General features: G+C 43.6%; 1 protein-coding gene across 3 annotated transcripts in view; it reads right to left on the minus strand.

The window, feature by feature from the left end:
* Positions 1-4,641: 4,641 nt before the first annotated feature.
* ATP8A2 (ATPase phospholipid transporting 8A2) overlaps positions 4,642-18,527 on the minus strand; it is a 318,028-nt gene continuing 304,142 nt past the window's right edge. For all 3 annotated transcript variants that reach the window (XM_050334134.1, XM_050334135.1, XM_050334136.1), the window contains one exon: positions 4,642-11,924. In XM_050334134.1, the coding sequence (XP_050190091.1) occupies positions 11,827-11,924 (98 nt within the window). In that variant the 3' untranslated portion in view covers positions 4,642-11,826. The remainder of the gene's footprint in view (positions 11,925-18,527) is intronic.

Consider the following 18,527-nt stretch of genomic DNA (forward strand, 5'->3'; position numbering starts at 1 on the left):
TTGCATTTGGAAAATCTCAGCACAGTGACCTGACCCCAGGTCTTTTTCACCTGGCTTGTGACATTGCACCTCTCACCTTCTCCAGCTTCTCCATGCTGGCTTGTTTACAGTGCTTTCCTTGGCCCTCGTGTCATGTCCATCTCCTGCTTGCCCCCATGCCTGCCCTGTGCCCTGCAGGGAGCCGGGCACTCCACTGTGGTGACTGTTGAGCCAGATCTCTTGTGAGGGCAGCTGTTTAGTGGGCAGGTGTTTTCCTAACCAAGGTGACGTCTTCCAAATACTAAGAAAAAGGCAGCAAACATTCCACTAGGCATGGCTGAGAAGTTGCTAGGTGTGTCAGAGGCCGACTATCCTCTTACTCCCCGATTTTCATTAGAAGAGGGGAGAGAAACCTCTCTGGAGTGTAACATGAGTCACAGCTCTCAGATTGCAAGTGCCTCCAGCATTGTACTGGCCACTAGCTTTGTCGAAAGAAAGGTAGTTGACTTTTTAAAATGTTAATCAGTTTTAGTGGTTATTTCTGATGAGATGAAACCAGGCAGGTAACAACTCAATCAATCACCTTTTGAACTGGGCAAGGCCCCGTGGGTACATGCAGCTCACCGAGGGCACATGTTGTCTTCTGTTGGCATTGTTGACAGCACATCAGGAAATATAAAAAAAACCCCTCACCTTAAACCTTGTGTCTGCCACCACAGGCTGTTTTCACACATTTTGTAGGTTTATAATAACAAAACCAGATTTCAAATATTCAAGGAAGAATAGCAATAACATCCTTTCTCCTAAATATGATAATCCTTCACTTTCAGGTAAGCAGTCCCTTATTGGCTGTTATCAGTCCTTCAGAAAACCTCCAGCAAAATCAAGGCAAACAGTGATACATCAAGCTGAAAAATGTTGTTTAATTCAAAAGATAAGTTGTTTTCCATCAGGCCTTCCTCATGTTTAATGTTGAACCAGCTCAGGGCACAGCCCACCCTGGTTTGTCTTTGTAGGTTAACTTGAAAACAAAAAAGTAAAATGCACTACTTCAGAGCCTATCAATGCTATTAAGCGAGGGCAAGCGAACACCATGTCAGACAGCAGTGAAGTTACTTACCTATCTCCCTTCCAAGATACTGAGCAGCTTCACAGAATCATAAAAAAATGGGTTGGGTTAGAGGGAATCTTAAAGATCCTTTACTTCCAACTCCCTGCTATGGGGAGGGACATCTTTCACTAGACCTCACTAGACATTGCTCAGAAGGCCATCGAGCCTGGTCTTGAACAATTCCACAGACGGGGTAAACAGCTTTCCTTCAATCAGGTTTAGAAAGAGCTTTGAAATCTGACAGGGACAAGCTGGCAGAGTGTTTGATGCTGCTGGGTGCAGAGCTGAGCTTAGCTAGGCCACGGACTTCCTGCAGCTCGATGATGCTGCGTTCACTCGCACCAGTTACACGACAAGATAAGGATGTCAGTGTGTTGTGCAGTCTCTGCTATGATTTATTACAGAAATGGTAAATACTGGCTTATGCAGCTGCTAATTCCCTCAATACTTGCTTTTGAGAGACAGAATCCTATTGACTTCACACATCAGTCAGTCTACGCGTGACTGTAAAAGTCTCATTACGCGGGGAAAAAACGATTCTCAGTTTACATGAGTGCAAACCAAAAGCAACTGCTGTTGACTTACTGCGCAGTCAGTCAGAATCAGGATCTCAGTTTAAAAGCTGAAGTGCTGCCTTCGCTATGTAGGGATAAATACAGTCATTATACAGGATTTAATTAACATGTATGGTAATGGTAGGCAGCTCAAGCTCTGATACCAGGCATATTCAAATGAGCTGACACTAAGATCACACTAAATTTTTTCAGACTAAGGTCTGTATTTGTGTGCCTGCAGGAAGTTCCAGTGTGGAGAAAGGATGGAGCGAGGTGGACCAGCACAGTTACAAAACCAGTGCATTATGCAAACCTAAAACACAGTCCCTTCCTTCTTTTTCTCCTGAGGGATTGGGGTGTGCTCAGTGTCCCAACCACTCTGACATGACACCCTCACAGGGGCAGCACCTAATACCAAGGGAAATGCAGAGGGAAACCAGGACCACCTCTTTGGCCATCGCCCCACTGTCCATCAGACCAGTCACGGCATGAAAAATGCAGAATGAGCTCCTTCCTATCAAACTTCCTCATGGTGATTGTCCTGGCTGACTGTGACCACCGCAGCACAGTCTCACCAGCACTGTTCACCATTCCCTCATGTGGGACAAAGCCTACTCCCCATCTGCCCTGGAGCTCCTTCCTCAGTATGGACAGCCAAGAACCAGCAGTGGCTTTCAGTGATGTTTCAAGTCTTAATTTTCCACAGCCATGTATTTCTGCTGAGGAGGAAGCAGCATAAAACTCGTTGCTCCTTGCACGTTTCTGAGGACCTGCTGCACCCCAAATGCTGGGGGAACTCAGAGAGGCACAGGGCTGTGCTGGAGGGAGGGCTGGTTCTAGATGACTGGGTACTGCCGCAGCAGTCTCACAAAAAGGGATTATGTTTCTTAAATCTCCTTCCTTAACATTCCTCAACTGGACCTTTCTCAGTTACACTTTTATTTTTTAATGCTCCCATTTCAGACTTGAGCATTAATCTACAGGTTTAGGGACTTTGATTCTCCTTTGGTCTGGTATGAGGCACCCAAGACTGCCATCAACAGACTTAGCAGCTGCTCCAACAAATATTTGGCTCTGGGACATGAGCACTAGACTCTCTCACAATCTCGCCTGTCAAACTGTTAAGAGGGAAAGTCTCTGAGGTGATTAGTCAACTAATATATCTAATAAGGGGTTTAAGGAGCAATCCATTACATTTAACAATTCTGAGAGTCATTTCCTTTTTCGTGCGCTGTACAGGAGACAACAGTGCAGGGAGCAGTTGGCTAAGCATCGAATTCTCCCACCACCAACTGAATAAAGCTTATATAAGTTTATCATCAATTTTACTTTGGCATAATTGATTGCCCAGATGTGTGAGAAGCTCTTACATACAGCGCAGTTCCTGCTGCTACACACTCCCAGGCTGGACTGCTGCTGTGGAGGCCCAGAGAAGGAACAAGTATTCACTGCAGCACAACAGGGATACACAAGGAGTTCATCACTCTCTACTTCTCTGCAAAGGAAAAGCAGATACTAGTTCTGGCTTTTGGGATAAAAGTGTTTTGAAATGTGCTCAAGCAATAACTTGTAAAGGGAAGAGGGGAGATTTGGCTTACGTCTTTTTGTTTCCTAATTTGAAAACAACCCAGAAACTTTGTTTTAAAAAAGTCTCTCTGTGCTCTTAAAAGGGGTTGTCGGCAATCTGTAAGGAAACAACCTATTCACCAAGTTATAGCACCCTAAGGAGGGGAAGTTTTAGCCAGACCATATATAAATATGCATTTTGCTCCTGATAAAATCTGTTTAACTACAGCATCTAACAATATCTGGACAAAAAGTTCTCTTTGTTAAAGCTCATACACTTTTACTTTCTATAGAGATCTTATAATGCACGTTCCCCAAAAATCAAGTAAGGCTAATATTTTCTGCAAATTTATCTTAAGCTGTAACTTGTATTACCCCTCCCGAGTCTGTGCAGCACAGGGGCTTTGTTCAGGAGGGGTGATGCTGTGCCTGCAGCTGGCTGTGCCCTCATGTCTTACGGCCCAGGTAAGCCAGCTGAGCTGCTGAGGCTCTCTGATGTTCCAGCCCCCTCACTTCCCAGCAGATCCAGCAAAAGGGACAATGTGATTCACAGCTCACCATGAAAAAATATTCGTTAAACGGAAAGAATATATTGTAGTAGAGAGGACCACAGCTTGTGTCCCCCAGAGCACATGGATGCCGTGCTGTTGGGGAAATGGGAGCCTTTGTGTGGTGTTTCATGCTGTCAGTCTTGCTTGAGGCAAGTGAGCTTGAGAGTTACTTCTCCAGGTATGGTAACTCAAGTGAGCTCAGCAGCATCAGCCAAGCACCATCAACAGCGAGTAGGTGTGATATTCCTGAGCAGGCAGGAGAGTTCCTGCCCCTGTGCTCAGGATAGTTTGGAGGAAACCAGTCTGCCAGAGTCATGCCTCACCTCACATCTCTCTGTATAATCAGACCATGCTCCCCCCTCAAACACAAGAGCATGCAAGCCCAGTATTAAAAAAGCCTCTTGCAAATTTAGCTGCAAGTAAGGAGGCAAAGGAGGTTTTAGGGCTTAATTTTCCTCTGCTGTGTCTAACCGACTCAGCTGGGACAAAAGGCTTCCAAGGCTTATTCTGGTGAAGCCTTATTGAGATCAAGTGTATGATTTGTAGGAGAATCTCTCTCCATCTAGCTTATATAAGAAGATGGTTTTCACCCTGTAGATACTATTCAAATATCATGTACCTGCTGTAAGCTCAGCAGCACCATTCTTACTTTGCCATACTAGTCTTGCTTTGGGGCCTGATTTGAGACCCATTAAAGGAATTCAAGCCTTATTCTAGGCACTAACAAGCAGGCCCTTAAAACACACCCAAAAGGCCAAGAAAAAATAAAAATAATCCATTCACCAGCTTTTCAGGCTGAATCTCAAATGCATTTAACATCGAAGAACTCTTGCTGCAAAGCTTGTGGGGGGATAAAACAAACAAGCCTCGGTCCACTGGATTGCTTTAATAAAAGGTTTATTGGAAATATTTTTGTGCAGACATACAACAGTCAACAATGCTGTTCAAAGCTACAAATTGTCTAAGTTTTTCGAACCTTCTAAAAATACAAGTAAATGACCTTCATTTGTATTCAGTCTGGAAGGGAAACAAACTCCACTGTAATGCGATGCTGTATTTAAACTACCAAAGGACATTAATAGGACCTGAAAATGGTAACACTTCTAGAGGAAAAAACCCACACACCACTGCTGCTCTGCTGGGAGCCAATTAAACATCCCCCCACAGCATCACTCCTCTCTGCATATCCAGATTAAAACGTCCCCATCTGAAACAATATTTAAGCAATTCGAGCACAGATATGACAGACAAGTGGGCACATGACTTGGGTCGCTGATGAAAAAGATGCTGTTAAGATCCTGTCACTCAAGACGCTGAATATTTGACCTCCCAGTGCAACGGGCTGCACTTTGGGGGCATGTGGAGGGACAGGGGGAGGTTTTCAAATCAGACAATTCTTCCAACACACACATGCACACAGTCCCAGAGGGCTTGGCTGCCTCACTACTGTGTATCTGGAGCCCTTTTTTTTTTTTTTTTTTTTTTTTTTTTACAAAAAAGAGTTTAGAAACAACTTTGAGCAACTTTCCAATCTATGAGGTCTTGACCATAAGAAGAGCAAGTACCCTCAGTCCCTTCCTGAATCAAAATATCAACCAGAAGGGCAAAGGAAAGCATATGCACTGTCTGGTAAACTCCATGTTTTCTAAGAAACCCTGCAGACGTTTTGAAATTGATTAATTTATGCCAAGATGACATCTGGAACATCTTCGCAGGGAAGCCACCCAGTAAGGTAGTTAGAATTTAAAACAATCATGTCTTTCTGTTAATGTTGGCTTTTTCCCTTGGCTTCATCACTCCATAATTACAAGGGTGCTGACCTTCCAGCTAGGCATAGTGACAATTTGGCAATGTATTAGACTTTTCTTCATCATTAGAGCTCAGTTTGACTGTCCAGAGCTGGGCTTGACCACACAGAATTTGTCATTTACCCACTTCTGTTTCTCTTTAGTAGCTACAGAGATGCTGAAGGAGAACGAACCCCTTGTGGTAGACTTCAGGAGAACTTGTCTTGCCTTCTTCATACATAATGGCAGGTTTGGATAAACACCAGTACTCAGCTGCTTTACCTTCTGTCCACACCACAAATGAGCAGGCCATGAATCCAAATAAAACAACTTCTAGGCTTCACACTCTATCGCAAAAAGATCCAGGTCCCCAGATTAACAAGCCCCTTGCACTGGCCTGAGGGACAGGAACCTGCCCAGGAGCAACACCTAAGAAAACCCATTAACTCTACATGAAGAGGGATTCTCAGTCAGGACTGAAATAATTTCAGTGCTCAGTTCTGGTGGGTCCATGAGGCAAACAGGAGCTGGGAAACAATTTAGCAATCTGTCGTAACCCATGAAACAACCCTCTAGAGCGAAAGGATGCTAGGCAGGGGGCAGTTCTGGCAGGGAAACGTTTCCTTTTTTCAAGCCCAGAACTCACCTTGATACCAGGGAAACTCAGCTTCAGGAGGTAACGACGCTCCACAAATTCAGAACTCAGCTCTCCTCCTCCCTTCCCAGAGCCACAGGAAGGAACCACAGAAGAAAGCTTTATCACAGTTCTTCAGGGAAGCCTGAGGAATCCTTCCCTTCTCTAACCTCTGACTGCAGCAGTGGTCTTGGCCAAGCAATTCTGTTTCCCAGTACCTTCACCCCTCCAGACAGCCTATCTGAGAGCACATTCCTGGCCAGATAAACTCAGTCATGCTGTCAGGGCTTACTGCAGGTCACCGAGAAGTGATCACCTTTGGGATTCACTTGTGGGGCCAAGCAGCACAGGGCACTTTCTGGTTTTCATTTGCCAACAAAGCTCAAAGCCTCCATTAATCTTACGGCTACATATGGAAAAGGTACAGGAAGAGTTATTCTCTGCACCCATATGGACTTATTTTGATGTCTCCTACTGTACTGACCTGTACAGTGGCCTTCTCCAGACACACAGCTCTGGTCACAGATGCTGAAAGGTGGTGAAGGCTCTCTTGGGTGTCTATAGGATACTGGAGATGAGAGATCGGAGCTCTTTCCTTCCTGGAGTTATTCAGTTTTGAGAAGTCAGTATAAGCAATATTCTAAGACTAGGAAAACTAAAATGGGAATACGGTTGTATTAACTGTGTAATCAAGACTACAAGATTTGCCTCAACCCCACAGAGGACAAGAAAGCTTTAAGAAAAAGATCAGTGTGTATGGTTTCACCAACCCAGAAAGCTCAGCACCAGGGAAAATAAGCTCCAGGAAGAAACTACATCTCTGACAGTTCAGGTCATGTCGAAGGCCTCACCTCACCAGCACTAACAGGTAACTTCCAAGGAAGTAGGGGCTATGCTCCTGGAACAGCTCATTTTACCCCTGCTGCCGCTGGCAGAGTCCCATCGGCCACTGTCTATGACACAAAAACAATGATGCTACCATGCTGTGGAACAGGCAGCTCCCTGTGGCTGCCCCTCTCAGCCTGTGTGGAGAGCAGCCCTTCAAAATGGGATCTCCTGCACAGAAAGCTTCCGAGGAACACTGACATGTCTGCAGGTAAGCAACACGCCAAAGAGAAGCGTCAGTTCAGAGTCACTTGCCCAGTGACACGATTGCTCACAGAGGGCCTGACCGGTGGGATGAGAATGGGCCGTGTACAAGTCCAGTCATCAGAGTCGTATCCTCCTGAGCAGTGTGGAGGGACAGTTATGAGTTATGGTTAGGAACAACACTTGGATTTGAATTCAAACCTCATTTGATACACACTTTAGCTGTGCCTCTTAAGAGCCGCCTGTGGGACAACCTCATGGCTGGGCTTGGGGAACCCTGCAGGTACAAGGTAGGGACAAGGGTCTGGATCTACTTGGTGGTCAGCATTCTTGAGGAGGCACAGAGCTGCAGCATAGACAAACTCTGTAAGAAATGAGTACAAGGTCCTTCCTGACAGGACAGAAGGAGTTTAACTGTCTAGAGACTGAGGAACATGCAGGGTCAGTGCTGTGTTTCAGAAGCAGAAACAAACTGCTACCCAGATACATGAGGTATAGCACTGACATAAACACAAATTCTCCTCTCCAACCCCTCAGGTATTTCATACTATCACTGTTTCTTACTAGACTCAACAAGACACAAAGAGCTCTCCTGCAAACTGATTGAAGTGCAACATGTTGATTCTAGGTGCTGATCCAAAACTAAGGTAAAATATCCTCAGTTCTTAACACCATGAGAAATCTGACAAATCTGAAGTGCTTCTTGGGGGAAAACACCCACTAAAGGGCTGCTCTGCTTCAAACTTGAGCTGTGAGGTGTAACAGCAGAAGTACAGTCAGAGCATTTAAAGATGAAATTAAGTCATTATTTACAAAACCAAGGGAGAATATAAATAGGACATCACCAGTTTGCACTGATGACTGGAGGCAATGTGAAACAGCAGATTTAGTGAGTTAGCCCAAAAGGACAAAATAAGCCTGCAGGACAGGGTCAATGTCAGGTCCACGCACCTCTCAAGCTCTTGGGTTGTCCATACAGGGCCAAGTTGCACCCAGTGAGGACACTGACCACATTACATTCCCTACATTTTACATATTCTGGTCCACCTGAGCTTTCTCTTATTTATGACTTTATTCTTATGACTGTCTCCCAGCAAACGCACTCCATTACATGCTGTAAAAATAATGTAATCTTGGTAAGAAGAGACTTCCCTGCAGCATCTGCTATTAGCTGCTGGCTGAGGCAGGGGAAGAGACTGCACAGTTTTGGCATGCACTAAGAGGCGTGTGGTCTAGTGAAGTGCAGATTAGTGAGGCTTGACTGTTATCTTAATTTACAGCCCATATAGTTCATGTTAACTCTACACACATTTTTAGATACATTAGCAGCTTAGTTTGACCTAGATACTTTTATTGGTTATTCGCCATTTCTTCTTGAGAAGTTATTACTGACTTCCCATGCTAGCTCCCTACAGCAAGACCCGAAGCCCTGTCAAGGAAAAGAAAACGTCAACACACTCCACAGCAGTGCTTAGCTCAGGCTCCCACTCGCCGGCTTCAATTTGCTACTAGGCAATCACTAAAGGAACAGCAGTTTCTATGCAAGCAGTGATTACAGTGTTACAAAAAGCAGCAACTAGATCCAAGTTTAATTTAGGTAAATTACCGCTTCCTTCTGAATATTCAAACCCACCTCCTTCTGGTCAGCAAAGAGCTGCCCAGGAAACGCTTTTCTGACCAACCCCAGGTAGTTAAGTCTGGATGGTCATGCAGAAATTTCCCATTCCTTCTGCTCCGATACCCTGTCTAGTTGATAACACTTTCACACAGTGCTTTCAAAGGCTGCTGTTACTGCTACATGCATTTGCCCTAATGAACAAGGAATTCTGTTGATGCAGAGCAGCTGCCGTTCTCCTTTTGCTGGAATACACCTCATCACTGAAGACAAGCAACTCAAACGGCCAGCCCACAGCACATTACAATACATTAATTCCCATAATGACTCCAAAGAACAAGAAGAATGCCAGGTCTTGACCTGGGTGGGTTCTACAGAATTAACTCAGCTAGAGATTAAGGCCTTACAGTGATGATAAAGTCTGACCCACTAGCCCCAGTGTCACATACTGTATAGCCCTGTGACAAATCCCATGTGCAATTCCCATTGAGCTAACAACCAACACACGTACCTCAGTCTAAGCCACTATTCACTCTAGGAAGGGTCTGTGTTTGTGACACACACTGACCTCAATTTACAGGGAGGTCAAAATGATACAGCCCATAGTCTGCACTAATAAAATAAATCACATCAGATGACAGCTGCTCCTCCCCAGCATCTCTCATTATGTTCTGTAAATTTTGTTGCAGTAAGGTAAGAACAGAAAAGACTCCAGGATCCCTTCTATTCTCTGCTCAACACGTTTACTTGCCCTTCTTCATTATCCAGAGGCTTTTAAAAGCTTTTTTTCTGCAGCCTCATGAAAAGCCTCCAAATTGTTTACATACCAGTGTTTGGTGTGTGGCTTAAAGTACAAAGACTAAGCTGATCTCATTTTGTCTTGGTGGGAAGTTAATTTTCGTTGTGTTTTTACAAAAGGAAGAAACAATTAGCAGTTCTGAGGAATGGCTTACACCACACATTTCCTAAATAGATTTGGGTTCCAAATAAAAGGAAGTGTTTAACAGGTTATATCAGCATTAAGATTTAGAAGCTCCTGGGATCAGGTTTACTTGCCCCTTATTTATTCTCTGCACTAGTATTCGTGCCTTTAAACAAAATTTATCTGCCAGAAAATACACACATCCATGCTTGGCCCCTTGACATTCATGCCTATGGCAAAATTATTTGCACGTTTCCCCTACTGCATAATTGTCTCATTAGCACTGCAGAAAAAAGGTGATGACTTTTTCCTCTGTGCCATCAACCGAATCCAAGACCAATCCTGACTGGTGCTGCAGGAGCAAAATTTGCCTTTTTTAACACGGAAGAGGACTCGGAGCCTCTGAGGTGGCACTGGGAATTGAATTATGACACTTGAGCACTGGCATTTACTCTCAACCCTTAAGGAAGATTAAGCTAGTTGGCCAGGCTTGCGCTTTCCTTTCCCTTGCTAAACATAAATATTCATATTTAAATTGCTTTCGGATATATTTAAATCAATAAAAAAATCTGGATGACGGTCAATAGGGCAAAAAACAACGCCAACTTTCTAAATACACAGATGTAGTATATACACTAACCACAAAACCCGGCTTAAACACAGCAGTATTTACTTTATACTATTCAGAAACATGGCTTGGCGACTAAAATTAATAGAACTTGTCTGGAGGACAGCATAAGCTTTCTAAGAGCTCTTTCAGCTTTAACTTATGCGCCAGTTTTTGCCTTTTTTCCCCCTGCCCTCCAAATTCCAATCTATGCAGCAGCACGCCTGTCCCACTGGCACAGCAAGGCTGTGGAGTCTGCATTTCTTCCAGGGCTCACAGGTCTGAAGCCTGGGAAGTCTGCTGATGGATCAGATCTAGAAGAGGGACTGGTTTGTCTGAACAAACAAAACAGCAGGTCTCCTCTTCGCAATGACCAGCTCTGTTTGTGTACAAGCCTGTACACACGTGTGTGTAAACCCTTCCTAACTTTCATATGCAAACCGACCCTACCTGGTCCGGGAAATGCTTCTTTAGGATTACAGCATCAGCCTCCTGCGTGGATGCACATCTTCCATATCAACATATCTGACTAGACTGTACCTTTAAAGTTCTCACTGTTCTGTTCTACTGTTAAAGTGGGAATGGGGTTATGGAGGGAAATCCCTAGCTACATTTGAAGTGCACACCCAAATACATCATGAAGCGTTAGGAGGAGGCACCTATTTGAGTTAATCTTTGTGTACAATGCCATGCACTCAAGACAGCTGCCCTGTCAAGCTCTTTGACTTCCACATCTTGGCTTTGTGAGTAAGCTATTAACTGGGTTTCAGAAAGCTAGGACAGATCCCTAATAAATCCTGTAAGAGGGCAAGAAATATTCTAAGTAATTGTTTGCTATCTTGTGTTATTCTGTCATAAGAAGGCAAATAAGCAGTTTTAGCTACAAATTGTATTGCAATCAAAAATTTTACACCAAATGGTGTGTTGAAAATTTCAGCCAAATTAGTAAACAGTGAATACTAGAAGGAGTAAAGTCTGCATGCAGCCGTGTGCACTTGGTCTGGGTGTAACAAAACAGGAAATCTCAGCACCCCGTTCCAATTAAGCAAAGGCTTGTTTCTCATGGAACATAAATTTTCTACTTTTCTCCCAGAACAACCTTATGCTGATGTTTTAAATAGTGGTAAAACATTGTTTTTAATTTCACACCTCACATAGCACAGTCAAATGCTTCATAACAACATAAACAAAACTTTAGGCAGAGCTTTGCGACTGAAGTCAAACAATGATTTCCCCCCACATTATGTACTCAAGGTTTGCAGGGAGAATACAGAAACTTGTTGGCTAAGGCCACAGAAATGAGTTCTCTGGTGTTCTGGTTACTGCCACCAATTCTAGTCAAGAATGTGTTAACAGTGGATGCATTCATCCAAATCCCATTATTTCCACCACCCATCAGGGTAAAAACCATTTATTCTATTTCTGTTCTCCTTTTGGTTGTATCGTAGGATCGAACAACTTGCGACTGGGAAACAACACCGTGTTCTTCTTGAGAAAATGCATACCCATCTGAAAAAGCAAAGGAAGAGAAAATAATAAATTACTGGATTAGAGCTCAAGGGCACAGCCCACTTTTAGAAACAGTTTTAGGCATTACTGAAGTTACATGATTGAGATTGCAACCGTCTTCACTTCTGTGCTACGCTTCTGATGCTCACAGCTGCGCACTACATTGCCCACGTGGCACAGAAAGGATGTCTGCTGCCAGCCCCATCCTGCTGCTCCCCTCCCCAGGCCAGGTTACATGTACACCATCACCTATTCCCTCTGTGTTAGCCTAGAAAGCTACAGATTGATTTGAACACATGTGTACTCCTACAGTGGCAGAGCTTCTTTAAAGACTTAACAGAGAAATAGAGATTTGCATTTCAGCTCGACTCCTCTACAGTCTGCTTGGTATCAGCAGTTCCTCTGGAGAAACATGGAAATGTCTAGCCTGCAACTGGATCTTTGTCACATCCTCTTCTTAACTCCATTCACCCATATTTTGCCTAGAGCAAACAAACATACCCTGAAGGTCTCTGTTTCGTTAATCCTGCTAGCTAGTGCAATCCTTTGGCCTCCCTAGAAATTACTCAGATGAAAATAACCATGTGCCTGATTTCTTTTAAAGTATCGTGGACAAGGCAAATGACATTTCTGACATCATCTGCAAAACACCACAAGGCTGGTAAAACAGTCACAAAAGCTAATGGGCATACATGGTGAAACACCAGACAGACTTGACCATACAGAAAATTCTGAATTAAAAACTATAGCAAAGTACAACAGACTTTGTGATGCCAAGGAAACGTGGTTGTCAGGTACAAATGGGTAATCATAAAGGATAAGAAGGGCAGATTAGCATGGTTACAAAAACAAAGAAATAGGACAGTCACAGGCTATACATAACCAGATAATGCTTGGTAGTAGGGAAGCAGGCAAGAGTTGGGAGAATCCAAGAATTAAACCTGGGTAACTCTCCATGGGCAACATTTCAATCTCCCCTGAGGAGCTCTGGAAGCAGGAGCTTGAGAATTCTCAAATCCTGCCTGAGATTTATCCCAGGCTAAAAAACACATAGTCAGATAAGGACACATCCCAGTTACTACCCAGAGACCTATCAAATGCCTTTCAGAAGTCCTCCCTTAATTCTCCCCCCTGCACCAGGCACCGAGGTGAGGTAAGGCTGGAGCACAACACAGAGTGTGACAGAAAGGCACATAGAGCTGAACACTCTCTTAAGACAGGAGGGATATGAGGCTCCCAAGAAGCTTGCTGCTATAGACTGGACTTGCTCCCTATGGGCCTGAATGCAGCCTTCTTTGAAGCAGGTGACCAATGCTGGCAGCCAGAAGCAGCCCAGAGGACCACAAATTAACTGTATCCTGTAAGTGAGGCTTGTTAAATCCTCACCTTAACAACCAAGTTGGGACCATGTGACTCAAGCAGAGATGCTCAAGCAGTCCTAGATCTTTTCTCTGGCTGATGCCTGTACAGGGAGGGTGGTCAGCAACTCCTATACAGCTGTAAGCTGCTGAGAAGAGAGTCCTGCAACACTAGGGTTGACCACTAGATAATGTGTAGGGTTTTCTCTTCTCTCACAGAACGCAGGTAAATGTCCCCTCTGAAGCCACTGGGATTCCACTGTAGATTCAAGCTCTCCAGGCAGAAGGCAGGCTCCCTTAGCAGAACAGGTTAGTTGATCTGAATCTCAAGCACAGCAGGAAATCTCTGCCAGTAAGTGGAGGGGATTCAAACAGAAATATGTCACTCCAGTCACATCTTCCTCTTGGAGTGATCGCAGGACAGTATGAAACTTGATTTGATCACAAGACTGATCATCCCAATGTCCCATTTTATCTTCCCTGAGTAATTCCATGCCCATACACATACCCCTACAGAGGCAGAGGTTGGTTTTTCCTGTCTCTTGCTTAAGGTTCATGAAGTGCAAACAGTCTTTTGGAAAAAAGTATGTCCATACTGGATCATTGCAAAGGAAATACTACTTACAAAACAGGCTTTCATTCAGAAAGGGGTAGATTGACACTTAAACAAATACCTCTAGCGGGTTTCTTCCATGTTAAGGGCCAGCATCCTGTTAGCTTTTTTGACTAAGCTGACTTTCCATTGAGAATTCAGCCAAAGACTGTAAGCTTAAGCCCTGAAGACTGAAGCCCGTGATCCATAACTTGATATTTGCATGGAGATGGCTTTCCTGTATTTACTCATCCAGTAAGATCACCCAGCGCAGTGAAGTCTTCCATTGCTGTGACTACTGCAAATACAACACTGACCACACAAGAGTGTGAAGACCATCAGCCCCAGGTATCTCCCTGCTTATTTCCAGTGCTAGCTCAGGCCTGTAAGCAGCCAGGCAGCTCAATCACTCCACAATGTCAATGCAAAAGGCAGTCAAAGAAAACACGTTTACCACTCTCACACCGGCAGAAAACACCTTAACATGGCAAAAAAATGTCAGGCTGTGATCAGTGGTTAAGAGTACCAGGGGTATCCTTACATCTTCATGTTCTTCATCCATCCTGAAATACCAGCAACAAGGGTTTTGTGTGCATGTCATGGGAAAGACTGTGACCCTTGCACATCTCCCTACTTGGTTGAGCTCAACATTTGGCAGTTCATTTAAAACTTTTCTGTAGATCTCCATACAGGAAGATGAGTTCATATTACATTTTTCTATTCACATTACAATTAAAATTGAACTTCAAGCTGTGTAGGCAGCTTACTGTGCCTTGCAGAATCAAAATGCACACATTTTGAGACCACATCCACACTCCCCAAGCAGCTCTACATTTCCACTATTTTTAGATCTCATCCAAAAACAATGAAAGTTTCCATCTGCCAGTTACTAGGGAACTTTCCGGAAGTTTGAACTTTTCCCCCAACTCCAGTTTTAAAACCACACCTATGAGCCTGCCCTGGGAACAAGGCCCTTATTGTTCAGCTGTCCTGCAGCAGCCCAAGGAAGAAGCACATTTCTTTGGGGCTTTCTGGGCACAACCCTCTCACGGCTGTCACAGGAGGAAGCACCTTTGTACTCAGAGACTTTGTATTAACGGAGAAAAGGCACACTTTTGAATATCTGTCAGTGGGGCTCACTTGTTAAGAGGAGATTCACATTCTCATCAAATCTAAGGTTTCATTAGTACCAGATATTATCAGACAACCTACTGAATTTTAAAAGCATCCTGTTGGGTTTTCTTAAAGCTTTGATATTCTATTAGTAGATCAGAATCTAGTCTCCCATTAGGTTTCCAATTTAACACACTCTTTTTCTGTTTACTGCAATGGTTATTCTGGTCTGTGTGATGCTGGACTACAGCAACCATCTCCATGCATGTGCCTTGAACACAGGCAGCAATGTTGTGGAAGCTCAACAGCATACTCACGTGAAACAGCTTCCAAGACCAGGACCAAGAAAGGGTCCAGAGTGCTCTTTTTATTGCAAAAAATCTCTTCACAGAAGGACCACCTACAGTTTTAGTCACTTCAGGTATTTATTTTCGAGGCCTTCTACTCCTTGCACTCTCCTCTGATACACACAAATCGTCAGTCCCAGGATTTCTTCAGGTAAAAGGGCAGTTTTCACTGGTAGCCCATCAGAACCCCTGTCTGCTGTAGCACTTCACTATTTCATACATGCTGTGGTATTATGGTTTACTATAGTCCAAAGTATAAAAATGCATCCTTTGATTTGCCTTTGGAGAAAAATGTACAAATTCAAATCCACTATAATTTTTAGGGAGTTGGTGAGGATGGGAGTGACTTAAAAAAAACCAAACAAACCAAAACAAACCCTCTTTTAGTAAATGTTGCTTCTTAGATAGCAAAAATCTCTCCGACATAAGAAAAATCAACGTTAGGGTATCACTTGACCAGCCAAATCTCTCTCAGGCCAAATGTCTGGTTCTGCACAGTTTTTAAGGATATTTGCTAGGATGTCACAGTTCACATTTGCCAATTAAACAGTGAATGCTAACTGAGCTTTGACTTCTCCAGAAACCCACTTCCACTTAACCTGGGAAAGGGAGAGCTGCTTAAAATCTTGAACAGTTTGACTAATGCTTACAGAAATCATTAATTTCTCTGCTGATAAATGGTGCCTGTGTTTTCTAAAGGACTGAAGAGTAATTCCTGACAAACGGGCCCATCTCTTTCATCCCACATACTAATCTATTGGTATTTCCATGTCGAAAATAGAGTCAGATGCCACAGCATCAATTCTAAACTGATTATTCCTACTTCTTTTCCTTAAGTTGATTTTAGAAGATTGCAACTCAAATTAACATCAACGAACACATAGCCTGGAAAAATACAGAATGAATATTATATTTCAAACACATGCAAGATAAGAGGAAAAGGAGCCTAAAAACATCTCAGGTAGCTACCCCATTGTTTTTCAAATCAAAATGCGTAAGCAGAAAAGCGAGAGGAAGGAGGTGTCTGCTAGTGGAGAATAAATGGTGGGATTAGAGACCTCAGCATGAATGCATTATTATTATTTATTATTTGTCAGCCCCTGTACTGTGAAACGAACCTCAGATGACAGGTGCTTTTTCTCAACTGATTAATAAGGTGCAAACCATATGCTCTGTGTTCAGATTTTCTCTATGCAATCACCATATTCTGTCAAAGGAAGAGGGATTTTCTTTGCTAGCACAGGAAATCTGGGCCAAGTGCAGTAATCCTCATTCAGGCATGGTTATTGGCATTTCAGGGGGAGTTCTGCCAAAGCCATGCTTTAATGGGAGTGGGATCCATACCTGTTTTTAAAAAGCATGCTGAGACAAATGATAACTAACACTGGCAGGGATATTACAGGAGGGAAACTAGACTGGAGGGATGTTGCATGACTCTCTTTATAGACAGACAGGTCTGAGGGTACCTGAGCAAGAGGGAAGCATCACTTCTCCCATCCTGCTGGTGAGGCTCTGGAGGCACAGGTGATACAGCTCAGTCACACAGAAGGAAAGGGGAGGTCAGAGCCATCTTGTCAATCTACAGAGCTTGTCTAAAGAAGGTGCTACTTTCAAAAAGTCACAGCAAAAAAGAAGACACAGATTTGGATGGAAACCCGGAGAAAACCTCATTGCCAGCACACCTTCTGAGGAAGAGCTTTTGTAAGTCATTATTGCTCGATGCCTCAAGTGTGAACCCTACAGCAAGCTAAAGGGAAGGGTCCAAAGACACATTTGGGAGGAGCCTGGTAACATTTCCTGCTTAATCTTAAGAGGCTTCAGAAAGCAGACAGCATCAGGGAATGTCCGATTTCACCGGACACCTCTGCCAGGAGACAGACCAAGCCTGGGTGCCAGCATCGTCACTGCTGCCTACATGATTCCACTAAGATGATTTTATGTTAGCACATGGGTTGGACAACCACATAAAACTTCCACTAAAGACAATGCCATCCAAACTTTTTTTTAAGTAAACTTCTCAGACATTACACTGATAGGAAAAAACACATGATCTTTGATAGAACAAGCTAGTAGACAGATTTCTTTCATGCTTCTGACAGCTCTACTCAATTCAGGAACACACAAAGTCAGAGAAGAAAAACAGCCATGAAGGTTTTACTTTAAGGGCATACCCTTCCAGGGGTTACTAAACTGGGGCTCCTCTCCAAGGCAGCCACTCTGAGACAGTTTCTTTAGGGAGGAAAGCATTTAAGAGACTAATTCTGGCTGGCACTCCTGAACAGCACTAACATGGCACTGGCTGTGTGGTTCTGCTACCCACTTTGGGGGCTGGATCCACAAGAGCCTGGTGCCATATGGGAGCACCCCAGCTACAAATCATGACTGAAAGTCTTGTGCTGTGCTAGTGCTTTTGTAGAGGGTTGACTTACCAACAGAGAGCTAAGGAAACACACACAGAATGAGCTTCTGCCTTTTTCACAGGGCTGTACAGACTAAACTCAGTCAGCTCTTTCCTCCCACTGCACACCACTAGTACTAGTGGAAACTCTTCATAAGATTTTTCTCCTTTCCATGTGATTGGAAACAAAGCTATTTAAGCATTTCTTCATCTCAAAACATTTGGAAGTGGTTGTTGTCAAAAATAAAGTGATTCTCAAACTAGTACTGCACCTTCGCAATCTGTGGGAAATTCAATCCCGTTTCCATTCCTTGTTGGGACTAAGGCAATTCATTTGCTTAAGCCTTCATCAGCGCTAATGGAACTAACCATTTTCCTGCTTCATATGCAAGTGACAGATTCAGAGTTGAAGTCACACAAGGAATTTTTGGTCTTCACAGGCTGGTAGCTTAGGGTCTGGTAGAAACATGAACAATTCAAGACTTCAAACACAGCGCTTGTAGCGTGATTTAAGATACTGGCCTGGCATGTCAAGGCTACTGCCCTATTCATCAACTCTTTGCTTTGAAGATTTCTAGCATTTAGTAAACAGTTTAGGGTTGTGAAAACAGCACATGTGTTCCCTGGATTTCACATGGCCTTGTACATATAGCAGCTATGCAACACTGGAAAATAATATTTGACAAGAGATGACAGAAGTCATGGATACACCACAAAAAGCATCTTTCAGTCCTAACAGTTTCACAATCAAAATTTATGTTCATGTGAAAAACAGACTGCTGATTGTAACCTGTC

This window comes from Myiozetetes cayanensis, unplaced genomic scaffold, assembly GCF_022539395.1.
Source record: "Myiozetetes cayanensis isolate MyiCay16 unplaced genomic scaffold, myiCay2020 scf5-8, whole genome shotgun sequence".
Taxonomy (NCBI): Eukaryota; Metazoa; Chordata; class Aves; order Passeriformes; family Tyrannidae; genus Myiozetetes; species Myiozetetes cayanensis.